At 46.7% G+C, this 15028-nt stretch overlaps 2 protein-coding genes across 2 annotated transcripts; one reads left to right on the top strand and one right to left on the bottom strand.

Annotated features, from left to right (window-relative positions):
- The first annotated feature begins 112 nt into the window (after positions 1 to 112).
- Positions 113 to 10809, top strand: JOSD1 (Josephin domain containing 1). Its single transcript, XM_010845113.1, has 4 exons — positions 113 to 906; positions 7593 to 7721; positions 7852 to 8046; positions 8694 to 10809. Exons 1-4 carry the CDS (start codon positions 722 to 724, stop codon positions 8791 to 8793), a joined length of 609 nt encoding a protein of 202 aa, XP_010843415.1. The 5' UTR covers positions 113 to 721; the 3' UTR covers positions 8794 to 10809.
- A 755-nt stretch (positions 10810 to 11564) lies between these two features.
- Positions 11565 to 14268, bottom strand: TOMM22 (translocase of outer mitochondrial membrane 22 homolog (yeast)). Its single transcript, XM_010845112.1, has 4 exons — positions 14101 to 14268; positions 13757 to 13875; positions 13205 to 13322; positions 11565 to 12973 (listed from the first exon to the last, which is right to left on the bottom strand). Exons 1-4 carry the CDS (start codon positions 14209 to 14211, stop codon positions 12899 to 12901), a joined length of 423 nt encoding a protein of 140 aa, XP_010843414.1. The 5' UTR covers positions 14212 to 14268; the 3' UTR covers positions 11565 to 12898.
- Positions 14269 to 15028: the final 760 nt, after the last annotated feature.

Here is a 15028-nt window from a genome sequence, read left to right as displayed (position 1 = left end):
GGGGCCGGACCCGCCGCGCCGCTTCCCGGGGCAGCCCGGTCCTCCGCGGTGGCCCGCACGACCGCCGGAGCTGACAGGAGTTGTCTTCTCCGTAGGGCCGCGTCGAGAGGGTGAGAGTTCGCGCTTTCCGAAGGAACTGCGTCCGTCTCGGCCTCTCGAGGTCCCGCCGCACCCAAGAGGATGGAGAGCCTCCCCCGAGGCCGCAGCAGGGCCCGCGAACCCACGCCGGCCAGCCCTCGTTAGCTGCTCGAAATTTGCGTTTTATCCGCCGCTTAGGCCTTGTTTCCCAAGCCAGTGACTTCGTGGTTCCAAAGAAATGGAAGAAAAGGAGCGATGTGACCGATTCCATCCGGTCGTCCTGCCTTGAGGCCTGGTTGGCATTTGCAGAGAGAAAATACAACAAGAAAATCGTTGGGTTTTTTTGGAGGGGGTGGAAGAAGGAAAACAAGGTCTTTGATTTTACATGGTTTTTTAAAACTTCTGCACTTTGACAGTGGCGGTGAAATACACTAATCCAAAAGTTAATTTTTTGTTGAGAAGAGAGGGATTATTTTTCCTTTTGAGTCCAACCTTTTCTTCTCCCCGTGACAAAGCATAAATCATGGACACCAGAAAGTAAGGTGGACCTCAGGAAATCTCAAAAGACTGAGAAGCTTACATTCCTCCTCAGGAGGGAAGGGTGGGGTGTTTTTAGCCCTCTCTGGAACCTAAAAGGAAAAACATGAGTTGCGTGCCATGGAAAGGAGACAAGGTCAAATCTGAATCATTGGAGCTGCCCCAGGCAGCACCCCCACAAATCTACCATGAGAAACAGCGCAGGGAACTCTGTGCTCTGCACGCCCTCAATAACGTCTTCCAGGACAGCAATGCCTTCACTCGGGAAACGCTGCAAGAGATTTTCCAGAGGTAGGGAACTCCCCTTCTCGTTCGGGTCTTCATACATATAGTTGTTGCTCTTTCTGAATTTCTGTGCATGGGGCAACTTCTTTGCTGCATAAACCTTCAAACTAACAGGTCTTATTAGCTAGATGCTGTTAGCAGGTGTAAGGGACACAGGAATGGGAAAGAGAATAATCAGGACCATTTACTGAGCACCTCCAGTGGGCTAGGGTCAGTGCTAAGAGCCTCAGTGGTGTTATCTCAAGTGATCCCCTCTACAGTCCATTGGAATGTGTAATTATTTCCATTTTGTGGATAAAGACAGGACTCAGAGGAGTTCAGTAATTTGCCCAAGGTAACATAACAAGAAATGAAGCCAAGCTTAAATCCAGGTTTGTTGCTGTGCTGTTTACCACGGTGATATTAATGCCGCTCAAGTCCTGCCCTCAAGGAGTTTAAGAGTTTAGAAGGGGAACCAGATAGGTACACACTCAATCACCTGTCATCAGAGTTGAAATGTTGTGGGTTCCGTAAGAAAGTTCTTGCACAATACTCAGCTTCTCTGTGAAGCCATGTGCTGGCCTTGGTGTTTTTTATATGGTGTTTTGTTTAGCTCTCTTAGTTGATTTACTGTCTCTTTTTTACTGATAAAGAAAGAGAAGGAAAGGTCAGGTAATGTCCAAACAGCTTTGAAGTAGCAAAGCTATAATTTGAGGCGGACCCTAGGTCCTCTCCCCTTTCTACTTCATTCCAGATGGCCTTTCTTATCTACTTTGCAAAGTGCTACCAGACAGGTTGATAGAAGTTCAGCTTTTTTCTCTCAGCTTTGATGTTTTAAAACTTTTCTCTCAAAGAGTTTGAGAAATGGTTCGGCAGTGTCTGGATAAGCAGCATGTCTGCAGTCCATAGCAACTTTGGCAGTGAGCCTGTCTCACTACTCTAGCTACTAAAGAATTATCCTGCTCAGTTCTCAAGTGCGAAGAAAGCTCAGGAATTCTTCAAGCAGTGCATATTGGCAGTTACAGAAGATCCTTCTCTGACTCCATTCAGAGATGAAATTATGGCCCCAGGAGGGCCTGAATTACAGCTGAGAGCAACCTGTCTGGGGTGATTTTTGAAGCATAGGTATGGACCATTTACCCTAAAAGAACCATAAGCCCTCTTTTAAAAGAATGTTAATCTTGGTGTGCTGACAAAGTTATAATGAGGGTAATTATTTTCCAAGGTCAATAATAACCATAGTAATGCCTTAGCAGGGCAAATGTGTCCTTTGCATCATAGCCATTACCTGGCAAGTAGAATGAACTCTTCAGGCAACAGGGCCCTGGGAGATGAGAAAATTTGTCTCAGATTGCTGGAGGCCAGTCCTTTAGACTGCTCCCATTTGGCCAGCCATTAATACATCTTCTACTCCTGATTGAATATTTGCAAATTATTTCCTAATCGAAGACTAGGGAGAAGGAAAAGACCCCGAGTGCTTGAATGTGCTTAATACTTTGAACTCTGACAAGCTTACAACCTTATTAGGAGTGATCCTAGGAAACCAGAATTCACCTTAAGCAATTTACCCAGTTTCACTCAACTAGCAAAAGTCAAGTACAAGATTCTGTGTGTCCATTTAGAAGTTTTTCACAGATAAATTTGGCCCGGGTCAACATGATGATAACCACTAACACAGATGAGCGCTCACTCTGTACGAGCACTGTTCTGACTGCTTTCCTTGTGTTAACTTGCTCCTGACACCCATTTTACAAGGTAGATCCTGTTACTTCTGATTTTTCCAGATGAGGGAACATAGACCTATTAATCGCAGGATTTGGACCCAGGCTTTGTGAATGGAGGACCTGCTTTCCTAACTACTCTGCTCCTTCCTGAATATTGGGAAGGGATGTCAGAGCAATTATATCGTCAGTAGCCGCTCACCCTTCTAGGAAGTTGGGCCTGGGTCTGAAGATGTGGACTGTGATTATAAGCTGTTAGTGGATAATAGCAGGACTCTTTCAGCTGTGTTTTCCCCGATTGAAAGAATGCTAAATATTTGCTAAACTCATATAGAACCAAAGTTCTGTTCTGGCTTTTGAAGCTTTAGCAAGTTGTACTGCATTCTCCAGTTACCTGTCAGCATGATGTAAATGTCCATGTAAATACCAGAATATTTGTACCTTACCACTCCAGAGGTGGCATTCTGTACAGAGTATTTAACATGGGAAGATTCTGTGTGGATACACAGAAACAAAGAAGTGTGAAAGGAATCAGAGCGGGGGAAAAAAAGGGAGAAGAGGTGAGGGAGAGAGGATGGAATTTTTTAAGCAAACATTTACTAGCTGCCTGCAGTGTGCCAGGCACCACTCGGCACTGTAAAGAAAGCAAGCTGAACAAAACTTAGCCACAGAGAAGTAATACAGCTCAGAACTGTACATTGACCCAGCTTGAGAATAGATTTAAGTGAATTAGAACTTTGGAATTTAGAGCAGTTTAAAGGGAAAAAGATAATCTGTTTGGATCTTAACAGAAAAGAGTAATGTTGACAGTAATGTTAACTAGATAATTTAAAATTCCCAGATCCAAAGTTCTGTGCTGTTTTGAAGATGTTGATAAATGGTAGCAATGGGGAAAAGTTTTTGATTAATGCCATTTGTTGAGAGGAAGTTCATCCTTGTAGTTGAATTCTAGCCAGGTAGAAGAAATACAAAAGCAGGGTGGAGTTTCAGTGCAGTTGTGGGTATGAGATGACTCATGGTAGAAATGGAAATGAATAGGGATTTGGAAAGGACTAAGCTAATGACAGCAACACAGGAACAGGGAAGAGACAGTCAGGTGTGACAGGCTCAGTCAGGATTTGAAGATAGTGGTCATGATTGTAGTAATAGCAGAGAGGTTGTTGGAAAGGATGAACAACTGAAATTGGAGAAAAGATCAAACTATAAGGGATTATAGATACTGGTGAACATCCTGTACCACAGAGAAGCCCTTCTACACCACCCCCCCCATTAAAAAGTCCCTGAGCACACATTTAAAGGAAGGAGCCACATTTAAAGGTATGGTGGTTGTAAACTGAGAAAACGTGTTGTTGAGTGTTAACCTCTAGAGATTTAAATTTTCTTATCCAAGGGCCAGGCAGACTCCTCCTGCTCATCACCACCGCCTACAGAATCCTTTGGTGTGCCTGGCCCTGTAATCTGTGCTTTATGTATTTAAAAATTTTAAAACACGTTAGGAGGTCCCAGGCCATATTTTCTAAGGTCACACCTCTTCAGAACTGATAAAAAGGAAAAAATTGAGAGAAAATGAATCTTGATGAAATGTTTCCACATCTCCTTTTCATTGAAACCTGAAACATCACCTTAGACAAACACAGAACCCATCTTTTCACTTGTGGATGACTTCACATCTCATGGCTCTTACGTCTGCCTTGGTGACAAAAATGAGAGGCTAGTGTATAGTTCAGAATCTCTATGGAAATTATTAAGACAGTCTTTAACAGGAGTTTGCTGCGGAATCTCAAGAAAACATTCCACTGAGACAGAGTAGAATTCCCATGGGATTCAGCGGGAGCAGGTATTGCGGTATCCAGGAGACTGTTGAGTGTAGCTTTAGGTTTAGAGGTGGATTCCTAGCTCTGCTACTTACTAGCTGTATATGACTGTACAAGCCACCCTGACCTCTGTACCTCAGCTTCCTTGTTTACACTGTGGGCCTAATCTCAAGATTGTTGGAAGGATTACGTGATAAATCTCTTAAAAGTAGCTAACACAGTGGGCACCTGATTATTGTTAAAGTAGAAACAAGTACTGGTTTAATGGGCACAATGGATAGATCCCATTTCTTCAAAATATTTTTTATCTTTTTTTTTTTTGGCTGCACCCAGCCTGCAGCAGCTTAGTTTCCCAACCAGGGATTGAACCCATGCTCCTGAACAGGAAGCACAGAGTCTGAACCACTGGGCCACCAGGGAAGTCCCTGGATTCCACTTACTCAAATGACCTCTCCTCTAGGATTGAGACGGAAACCATTCTTGGCCTTCCCTATATTGATTGGTTTGGCAAACACATGGTTATTCAGTTGCTAGTGCCCAGCTATGAGAGATACAGTCACCCCTTCACTTTGGGCATTTATTTAGCCACTCCTTCATCGGCTATTTCACTGGGCAAGTGTGAAATTACTGAATTCTTCAGTGGTCCTATAAGATAGGAATAGTTCCCATTTTACAGGTAAGCTAACAGGTGTGGAGATTAAATCTCAAAATTGATACTGATGCTGCTTGGATGTGAACTCAAATACGTGTGGTCCTTAGATCGCTCTCTTTTTTCCTACTACGTTGGAGTCAAGAAGGGTTTCATGGAAAAGGTTGGGTATTAGGTGGAACTTGAAAAAGCTTTAGGATTTAGCTCAGAACAAGGACGAGGCTAAAGAAGAGAGGCCACATGGCCATGGTACCTGAAGTACACGAAGCCCCATGAAAGGGAAAAGCACATCAAGTGGGGCTGCGAGGGTTAGAGCTGGCCAACGAGGCAACTGGCTCCATCGGCAGCTCTTACGTAAGTAATTGAAATGACACTTTGGTGAATGTGGCAGGAACATACAGGCTGAGTAGGTGGAAGGAGTGTTTAGAAGCACGAAGGTCAATTTAGGAACCTGTTTCAAAATATCCAGGTGTGAGATGAGGGGCCTCCAGTTAGGGGGAGAGAGTAGGAATAGACAGGCAAGGGTTTGAATCTGAGATAGAAGATGTAGGACAAGGGGAAGACGCCCTTGGAAACTCTAGTCCTCGAAGATGCACTTCAAAAAACTGCAGTCAAGGATGTTTGGGAACTGAAACATTTTACTACCCACCCTCCCCAAACCCCACCCCCAACCCCTGTCTCCTCGAGACTCAAGGTAAATATTAGCATTTTAGGGGCTTCAAGGAATCCTGCAGGAAACCTGTTTCCTTGATTCATTCAGCTACTGTATTGAGCACCTTCTGTGGTCCTTTGGGAACACATTGAGGGGACAGCACAGCACTCAGGTTCAAGCCTGGTAGGGAGTTAGGTGGTAAAAGAGGTGGAAGACTTGGCAGTTTCTCTACTGGGACCTTCATGCATCTACTGGCTGGAGACTTCACTGAAGGTCGAGACGCTATTGAAAAGTTGGTGAAGGAAAGCAATTCGATATATCTTGAGATAGGCTTTCTCCCATAGGCTTTCTCATTTGATCTAAGTGCCCAAGAATGCACTGAGAGCCTTTATCCCAGAGCCTTTATCCTATCAAGCTACATTTTAGACCCAAGCCAAGGGACTTGGCTGGCCTTTCCTCTTATTAGCCCACAGGCAAATCAGAAAACATGTCCAGTAGTAACCTGGGCTGTAATTAAATTGGAGCAGGTGGATGTAAGAGGAAATGACTGGGAGAAAGTTAAGGTTGGCCAGTCAGAAAAGGTCTCTAGGGCAGTAACACTTGAGACCCACATGATGAGGAGCAGGCCGAGTGGAGATGTAGGGGAAGAGCATTCCAGACATTGGAGACAGTGAGTGCAGAGGCCCGAAAGAGAGAAAGAGCTTGTGTGTCCAGGTAGTAGACAGAAGGTCTTTGTGCTGCGAGGTAGTGATGAGGTCAGCAGAATCCTAAGGGTCTTACAGACCTGCCAATGTCATTTAGATCTATTTAAGTGCTTTGGGAGCCTTGGAGGCTTTAAGCAGTGGCAAGAGTATGTTGGAAAAATACCAGTATGGTTGCTGTGTGTAGAGTCTAAGATCTCTTAAGTTTTTAGAGTTGACTGCAAGATCTGATTCTCTTCTGGAGATGGCAGTTAGCAGCCTCCTAGATAGCCGCTCTCCACCTGTATTCCTGAGGAACTCACGACGCTTCCTTGGGGTGAGAGGTGTGCTGCCCCTGCCTTTCCGCAGGTCCTGGCCTGTGCGGCCTGCGAAAGCAAATTAATAGGATTGGAAATGCCTCCAGAACTGACCTTATCTGAAGATGGAGGAGTGGCTAAAGAGGCCTGACCCAAAGATGGCTTAAAGCCAGCGGGCGAACCAGACTGCAGTTGAGTTTTGCTTGTCTGGTGGCAAAAATATTTTTTCAGTTGGCGTATTTTCTTTCAAATTCCAGTATTTCACACACATGTATATTTGGAATACCTTTAGGTGGTTCATGCATTTCAGGTTAATACTGTTTTTAATTGCTTTCCCTGGGGCCCCAGTTGATACATTGATGTTACCTGTGTGTAGGCCTTTATTTACTAATTAATAATTACCAAGTATGCAGGCCTTAAATAGAAAGCATTTAAATTGTAAAAAATAAAACTAATGACAGATACTACCCATGCAAATCAAAATATCAAATACTATTTTCTAATGTTAAAAAAAAAAAGGCTGTATCAAAGCAGGAAGATCAGCAAAGAAAATTTCAGAAAAGGGAAATCTGGGGATTTCATAAATGAGAGATTTCTTTCTTTATATCCATTGAATTCACTATAGACGCACTTTGTAAATGGCAGGCAGATAGGCGCCACCACTGCTGAATTACCGTTTTGCATCAAAAGATAAATCCCTAGGACAGCAGGAGCTCAGACTACAAAATACTTTAGTAAAAAACTGGTTACATTAACTTGAGTGGACGGCAACGGGCTTCCAGGGGCAGTGGTGTAAAGTGTCTTCTGTCCCTGCCAGTGTGGGGCCAGGAGGGCTTGGGCTGGCCAGCCAATCTCAGCTTCCCTCCTGTCGCATTTGCAGGTTGTCGCCAAACACCATGGTGACCCCCCACAAGAAGAGCATGCTGGGAAATGGGAACTACGATGTGAACGTCATTATGGCAGCACTTCAGACCAAAGGCTATGAAGCTGTTTGGTGGGACAAGCGCAGGTAATCGAACCAGGCTTGACTTGAAGGGATCTGACGCTCAGCTGGAAAGGAAGCCGGGGTGGGGTTACAGCCGGGGAATCCTGGGGAGTTGGCTGACACTGTGGAGCCTGACTCCGTTTCTGTTCTGCAGGGATGTTGGCGCCATTGCTCTCACAAACGTTATGGGCTTCATCATGAACCTGCCCTCCAGCCTGTGCTGGGGTCCCCTGAAGCTGCCACTCAAAAGGCAGCACTGGATCTGTGTTCGAGAGGTGGGAGGTGCCTACTACAACCTGGACTCCAAACTGAAGATGCCCGAATGGATTGGAGGCAAGAGCGAGCTCAGGTACCTGTGTGGCTGGTGTAGTGGCAGGTTGAACTTACCTTTGGGTATTTGACAAGGCAAGTGAAATTCCTAGCTCTGTGGATCCTCTCCCTGTTGTTACTTAGAATCATAGGGTCTTAGATTTAAAAGACCTGAATCTTCCATGGCCCCAGAGGATGTTAAGTCCCCTGGTAGAGAAGTGCCATTACCTTGGATGCTGGCTTTCTGGTTTGGTGGGACTGCCCTTGTAACATTCTCCAACTTAGACAATTGTGACAGTATAGCTGCCAGTTCGGAGAAGGGAAGACAGACATTTGGGCCACAGAGGGCTAAATTTTCTTAGGACCAAAGAAGAAACCTTTTTTTTTTTTTTTTTACAATTAGAAGTTCTTTAGAATACTTGGGGCTCTCTTCCTCACAGAACTGGCTATTGTTGGCAGTAACATATGAGGATGAGCAAAAGTTCAGATTGGAAATTTAACTGGAAAGATTGAGAGGTAACCAAACGTGGAGTGCCCCAAGAACAAGACGACTAGATTGTGTTCAGGACTGCCAAGGGTATAAATAACAAGGTTACTGCCTGGCAGTGAACATGTGGCCCCAAGACTGGCATCTGCAGTTTTACTACCATTTCATTTTCTCTTTCATCTACCCTTTTTTTCCTGTAGGAAGTTTCTAAAACATCATTTGCGAGGAAAGAACTGTGAACTCCTGCTGGTGGTACCAGAAGAGGTGGAGGCCCATCAGAGTTGGAGGGCTGACGTGTGATGCCGTCCTACCCAGCCTTCGGCACCTCGGCCCCTGAAATCCTCCGTGATGTGCTGCGGCCTCTGCCGTGGGTCTGCCCTTGCCACCTCCCCAGACATCTCATCGGGTTTTTTTTCTCATCGGGTTTTTTCCCCTCTGATTTGACAGTGCAATAGGACAGACACGTGGACTGTTAGAAGAACCAACCAGCGTTACTCGCTCCTGGAAAAGGAAAGCAGGAGCTCTGTGTGCTTAGGGCGAGCTGTGGAGACCTTGGTTTTATTTTAAAGAGAAGGAAGGTGGGTCTCAGCTGCCTCTCCCGGCTTCTGTGAGGGCTTGGCAGAGGCTCTGCTGGAGTTCACTGCTGCTCTGACCCCCGGGGGACGCTGCCTCCCCATCCCCTTCCCTGGCAGCCGGTGAATTTGAACACAGTCCAGACAAAGCCCATGGGACTGGCTTGAAGGCCTCAGAGCAGGAAGGCCTCTCAGGAAACCATCTCCAGAGCTGCAGCAGCCGCACAGCAGGCTGAGTCCAGCCCTCAATGCCACCCTGACCCCATTTTTAGGAGTGGTTTATGGTCGTCCTTGAAGTTTGATAATGAAAAGTTCTCTAATATTTCATGCCAAGTGGTTGAATCCTGCAATATTCTAACATGACAGGGTGAGCTAGATACCTAAGAGGATGTGGCCAGAGCCAGGCTGGGGACAGGCACGGACAGCCTGTCTGCCTCACTCCAGCTTTGTCCCCGCCACTTCACTGCACTGGTTTAGAAGGTTTGGGGACACAAGACAGGCCAAAGGGCAGTTTTCCCAGCTGACCCACCCCGGCAAAATCAGAAAAAAATAAGACTGCCTTTACCATCAAATTCTACTAGTTTGAGACAGTGTTGGGCAAGGGAAGTTTTGTGAAGCTAAGCCCTCAGAGATTTGGAGCCACTCAAATTAGTAGAAGTCTTAGGCTTGGAGTCACTCTGGTGACCAGAAGCAGGGCCCTCACGTTGGGTAGATATGTGCATTCTGCTTAGGACCTGGGTTTGTCATCTCTCTGGAGTTTCCTTTACAGATCAACTGAGAATTGACCCCCCCTACCTCTTTAAAGAGCTGTAGGCCACTTTTCTCCTGGTAACTTTGGAAAACAGGCGAAGTGTTAGACTACACCGCCTGTCACCAAAGGGGCCGTGGTGGTCTCAAGGCAGGGGGGCAGGCAGGGGTGGCCTGTTCAGCCCTTCACAGATCAGTGGTCTTGGCAGGTCTGAGAGCTGCCCCACTGGCCAGACTCCTCTCCAGCAGCAGAGCCAGCCTGGGGCTTGCATGTCCAGCCTGAGCAAGCTTAACGGGATGAAGCTGAGGCTTTCTCCCCACTGTGACTGGAGTGCATGTTTACACCAGCACCTTTTCTGCACATGTATCTTCAATCCCACAAGGCCATTTTTTTAACGCTGAGTAAGAGGCCACCAAGCAACTACTGCGTTTCACCCTCTCAGCAAGTGGCCGCAGTCTCTTCTGCACCATTTTCTACACCAGACCTGCTTGGCACCACAGGGAGCTCGTCACCCCTGCACAATGACATTCCAACCACCACCAGCCAGAAGTTACAGCCAACCTTGCTGACTGTCACAAGCAGGACCTTGGGTCCATTGGCACGGTCAGTGATGTAAGCCATCTCCTGGGAGGAGGAGGAAACTCCTCACCACCAGTCTGCTTGGGCCTGTGCAGACAGCACTTCAAAGGAGTCCTCATGCACTTGGAGTCCATAAGCCAATGGGATATGCAAAGACGCTTAACCATTTCAGGGCTGGTTCCTCTGTTCATATCCAATTCTGGTGCTTAGGAACAGGGACCTATGCTGATGCCCAAGGGCAGAAAGCCCCACTTCCTTTAAGGAAGTGGGCAGGCCTGACCCTGATGCCCAGTAAGGGGCAACCCTAGGCTTTTTGTTTTTTCTTGCTTTTATTCCTTTTTGTTGGCCTTGTGCTGGGTTTGTTTACAAAAGATGTATTTTGTTTAACCAAATATTAAAAATGGAAAACTCCATAAATTTCACGTCTGAATTCTGTAACTATGTACATTTTAAAAAGTGAACTTTAGCTTTAAAAGGCATTCACAACTGCTCTAAGTCCTCTTTTAGAGACATACTTTGCTTTGGTCAAACCTCTCACTTCAAAAAATCCAGACAAAAGATTCACCAAGTACGACTTGATTCAAAAGAAGTCTAAGACATTTCTCAATTTAACTTAAAAAACTAGGCTCCACAATATGAAGAACCCTAACCTTCATCTAAGTACAAGTTTTCTTTATTGACAAGTAATATATTTTTCCCTGATTAACAAGTAGCATTTCAAGAGGGCCTGGAGGCCCCAGCATCAAGTACATTGCAGGATTCTAAGTAGGACTGTCTAGATTTGAATTCAGATCAGGCATTTTCTGTTCAGCCCGGAGCAGATCATTTTAACCTTTCTGGGACTGTTTTCTTCTGTAAAATGAGAATACTACCACCTCCTAAATTGTATAATAAGGTTCCAGCAACCCACATGAAAGGCTTAGTATTGTTACTAGCACAATGCCAATAAAAATGTATGTTAAGTGGAAAAACTACAGAGTGCAAAGAGCTACAGCTGGATTCACTATTAAGAGCTCATCAGCAATTACGGTTGATCCTCAAACAGCACAGGTTTGAACTATGCGGGTCCACTCTATACATGAAATTTTTTCAGTGAATACTACAGTACCACAATCTGTGGTTGAACTGCAGACCCACACAGGGCCGTTGAAAAAAGAACTGCACAGACTTGGTTGCATGGAGGGTTAGTCCCCCCAACCCTTTATTTTTCAAGGGTTAATTGTATTTTTTAAAAAAGAACAAACCCAAGATGTACTTGCTACCTTCCTATTCCCAGACTAGAAATCAATACTGTCATTCTTTTCAAGTCCTTTATAATTTTTTCTTTTTTTGGATTTGCTGCATGGCCATGTGGAATCTTAGTTTCCTGACCAGGGATCAAACCTGTACCCCCTGCAGTGGAAGTGCAAAGTCCTAACTACTGAACCACCAGAGAATTCTCCAGGTGGCTCAGTGGTAAAGAATCTGCCTGTCAATGCAGTTACAATCTCTGGGTCAGGAAGATCCTGGCAACCCACTCCAGTACTCTTGCCTGGGAAATCCCATGGGTAGAGGAGCCTGGCGGGCTATAGTCCATGGGGTCGCAAAGAGACACGACTTAGTGACTGAAACGTCGTCGTCGTAGACTGCAAGTTCATGAACCCAGTCCTCTGTTGCCAGACCTGAAAGTGACTGCTGCAACTCAGAGAGGGTCTTGGACAAAGAGGAATTTTTTACCTTTTTGGCCTTAAGGGGTCAATCAGTATTAAATGGTGCTGCTGGCTTAGGTGAGAGAAAACATGAGGGGCAGCCTTTGTCCTGCTAAAATGGTCCAAGTAATTTCCGGGTATGTATCACAAGCACTTGGAAGATATTTTTTGGTTGGAATCATTTTTTTTTTAATATTTAAATACAAAATGTGAGCACTGACTTTTTTTTCCTTTTTAGACACATATACACACAAGTCTAACAGCCGAAATATTGGAGGAAATGAGCTCCTGCTCTGTCCTCCAGTCCCCATCTTGTGGCTGAAGCTGCCAGCCCTCCCTCCATCCTTTCCAACATACACAGAAATTCACAGTGGCTGCTTTGCAGCAGAGCTGTAATTAATGCATTTTGTATTTTATCTTGTGTGCACATCCCTCCCCAACATCTCCATTCTATTAACGGTCAGGAGCATATCCTTCTCCACGGCATCAGTTCCCACCCCAGCAAGGGAATAGTGAGATCTTCCACCAGGAGTAATTTAGTGAGGGGGGCTGGGTGGCCAGAGCTGGAGTAACCGTCTGTGTTGCTGCTCTCTGGTATCAGCATTGAGGAGAGAAGAAATAAGTCAGGACAGTGGAGGGCACAGCTGCAAGTGAGGAGTCTCTCCATGAGCCAATGTGGGGAGAATTCCCGCCACCAGGTTTATAGAGCCATGTGCCAAAGTTGAAAAAAAAAAAAAAATCCAATAATCAGCAGTTCAAACACTATTGAATTTTCAAACTTCTTCCCACCAAGACAGGTCAAATATAGCAGTAGCAATCTAGATTTTTCCAGGAAGTGAAGGTAGAGCCCCCGGCATTCCTCCTGACAGCCCTGTATTAGGCCCTAGAAGTATCTGGAAAAGAAAAGGAGGGGTGTAAGGCATTGTACAGACCCAAGGGTCTCATTTTCATCATACCTGTCTGGGCAGACGAAGTCTATGAAAACAATGTTGCGAAAATGGTACCCAAAGGGCTTGGGCCAGATCCCAATCCTGCATGGCACATTAGCTGCCCTACCTAGGTGCCGGAGGAATAAACAAACTTGTGTCGCCACTATTGGCAAAAAGCCCAGGGTCTGGGCTCACCTGCCGTTGCTGCAGCTGCTGCTGTTGCTCCATCTGTAACTTCTCAGTTTCAAAGACGACCGGAAGAACCAGGATCATGAAGGACGTGGTTCCAATCCACAAGGCTGCCCTGGAAAACCTGCACAGGGAGCATGAGCGTGACGGCGAGACAAAAACAGCTTCCCCAAGAACGAACTAGTAACCAAACCTCTCACCCTGCACACACTGATGTTTTTGATAAACGTGTTCTACCCAATCCCTGCACCGTGCTCCTGCCACAAGCAGGAGGAGCAGTCTGGGGGCTGTACACTTAGTAAGAGTCTGAACTGAGTTCTCACAATGCTGCTTTTATTACACATAATCTGATCCTCACAATGACCCCCCACCCGATAAGAAGCCTCACTTTACAGAAGAGAAAATCAAGACCAAGAAAGGTTAAGGTGGCACCAATCCGAGGTCACTCAGTGATCGAGGTGGCCTCCAACCCAGGTCTGCTGCTTCCAAAGCCCGTGTTCATTCAGGGCACCTCGGTCACGCCAGGCACATCCCAATGTCTTGACCCTTGTCCCTTACCTGTACATTTTTTGAGCCACGAAGAGGGAGAGATCAAAAGTGGCTCCAGCCGCGGACCGGACCCTCTCCGGGAACATCTCCGTCAGACCCCACAGTCTCTCCGAGAGGGTTTCATCTAGCTGTGGTGGAGGAGGCGTGGATATGGGCCGAAGCTGCGGCAACCACCCCCGACGCCGGGACACCCCGGTCCAAGCAGGGCCTCACCCCGCCTCCAGGAGACGCCTCCGCTGGGACCTCTCCAGGCTCCGCGATGCGCCTTAGTCCAGATTCCGCAGCACGCGGACCCCACACCCCACTCCCTGCCCACACCTCCCAGCCCCTCTCTGCCCTGCGGCGCTCAGTACCTCCTCGTCGTCTTCCTCCTCCAGCTCCTCCTCAGGCTTCTCGGCATCGCCTTTCGGAAGCAATTCGTCCGCGGACAGAGGCGCCCCAGGGCCGGCGGCGGCGGCAGCCATGGCTGTGAGGGGGCACCGGAAGCGAAAAAGAAGAGGCGAGTGCAGCGACGACGGCGGATAGAGCCGCTCTTCCGGGAGCCGGAGCTTGGCGGACTGGGGAAGAGCGCCGCCGTCTGGCGGATTGACTTCAGTTCAGTCAGTTCAGTTCAGTCGCTCAGTCGTGTCCGACTCTTTGCGACCCCATGAATCGCAGCACGCCAGGCCTCCCTGTCCATCACCAACTCTCGGAGTTTACCCAAACTCATGTCCATCAAGTCGGTATATCACACTTAGGCCAACACTAGAAAGCAAAATGGCTGTCTGGGGAGGCCTTACAAATAGCTGTGAAAAGAAGAGAAGCGAAAAGCAAATGAGAAAAGGAAAGATATAAGTATCTGAATGCAGAATTCCAAACAATAGCAAGGAGAGATAAGAAAGCCTTCCTCAGCAATCAATGCAAAGAAATAGAGGAAAACAACAGAATGGGAAAGACTAGAGATCTCTTTACGGAGAAGGCAATTGCACCCCACTCCAGTACTCTTGCCTGGAAAATCTCATGGACAGAGGAGCCTGGTAGGCTGCAGTCGATGGGGTCTCGAAGAATCAGCCAGGGCTGAGCAACTTCACTTTCACTTTTCACATTCATGCATTGGAGAAGGAAATGGCAACCCACTCCAGTGTTCTTGCCTGGAGAATCCCAGGGACGGGGGAGCCCGGTGGGCTGCCGTCTATGGGGTCCCACAAAGTCGAACACGACTGAAGTGACTTAGCAGAGATCTCTTCAAGAAAATTAGAGATACCAAGGGAACATTTCATGCAAAGATGGGCTCGATAAAGG

The sequence above is a fragment of the Bison bison genome, unplaced genomic scaffold (assembly GCF_000754665.1).
Source record: "Bison bison bison isolate TAMUID 2011002044 unplaced genomic scaffold, Bison_UMD1.0 scf7180017864213, whole genome shotgun sequence".
Taxonomy (NCBI): domain Eukaryota; kingdom Metazoa; phylum Chordata; class Mammalia; order Artiodactyla; family Bovidae; genus Bison; species Bison bison.
The sequence above is the reverse complement of the archived record's forward strand: the minus strand, read 5'-3'. Positions and strand labels throughout refer to the sequence as shown.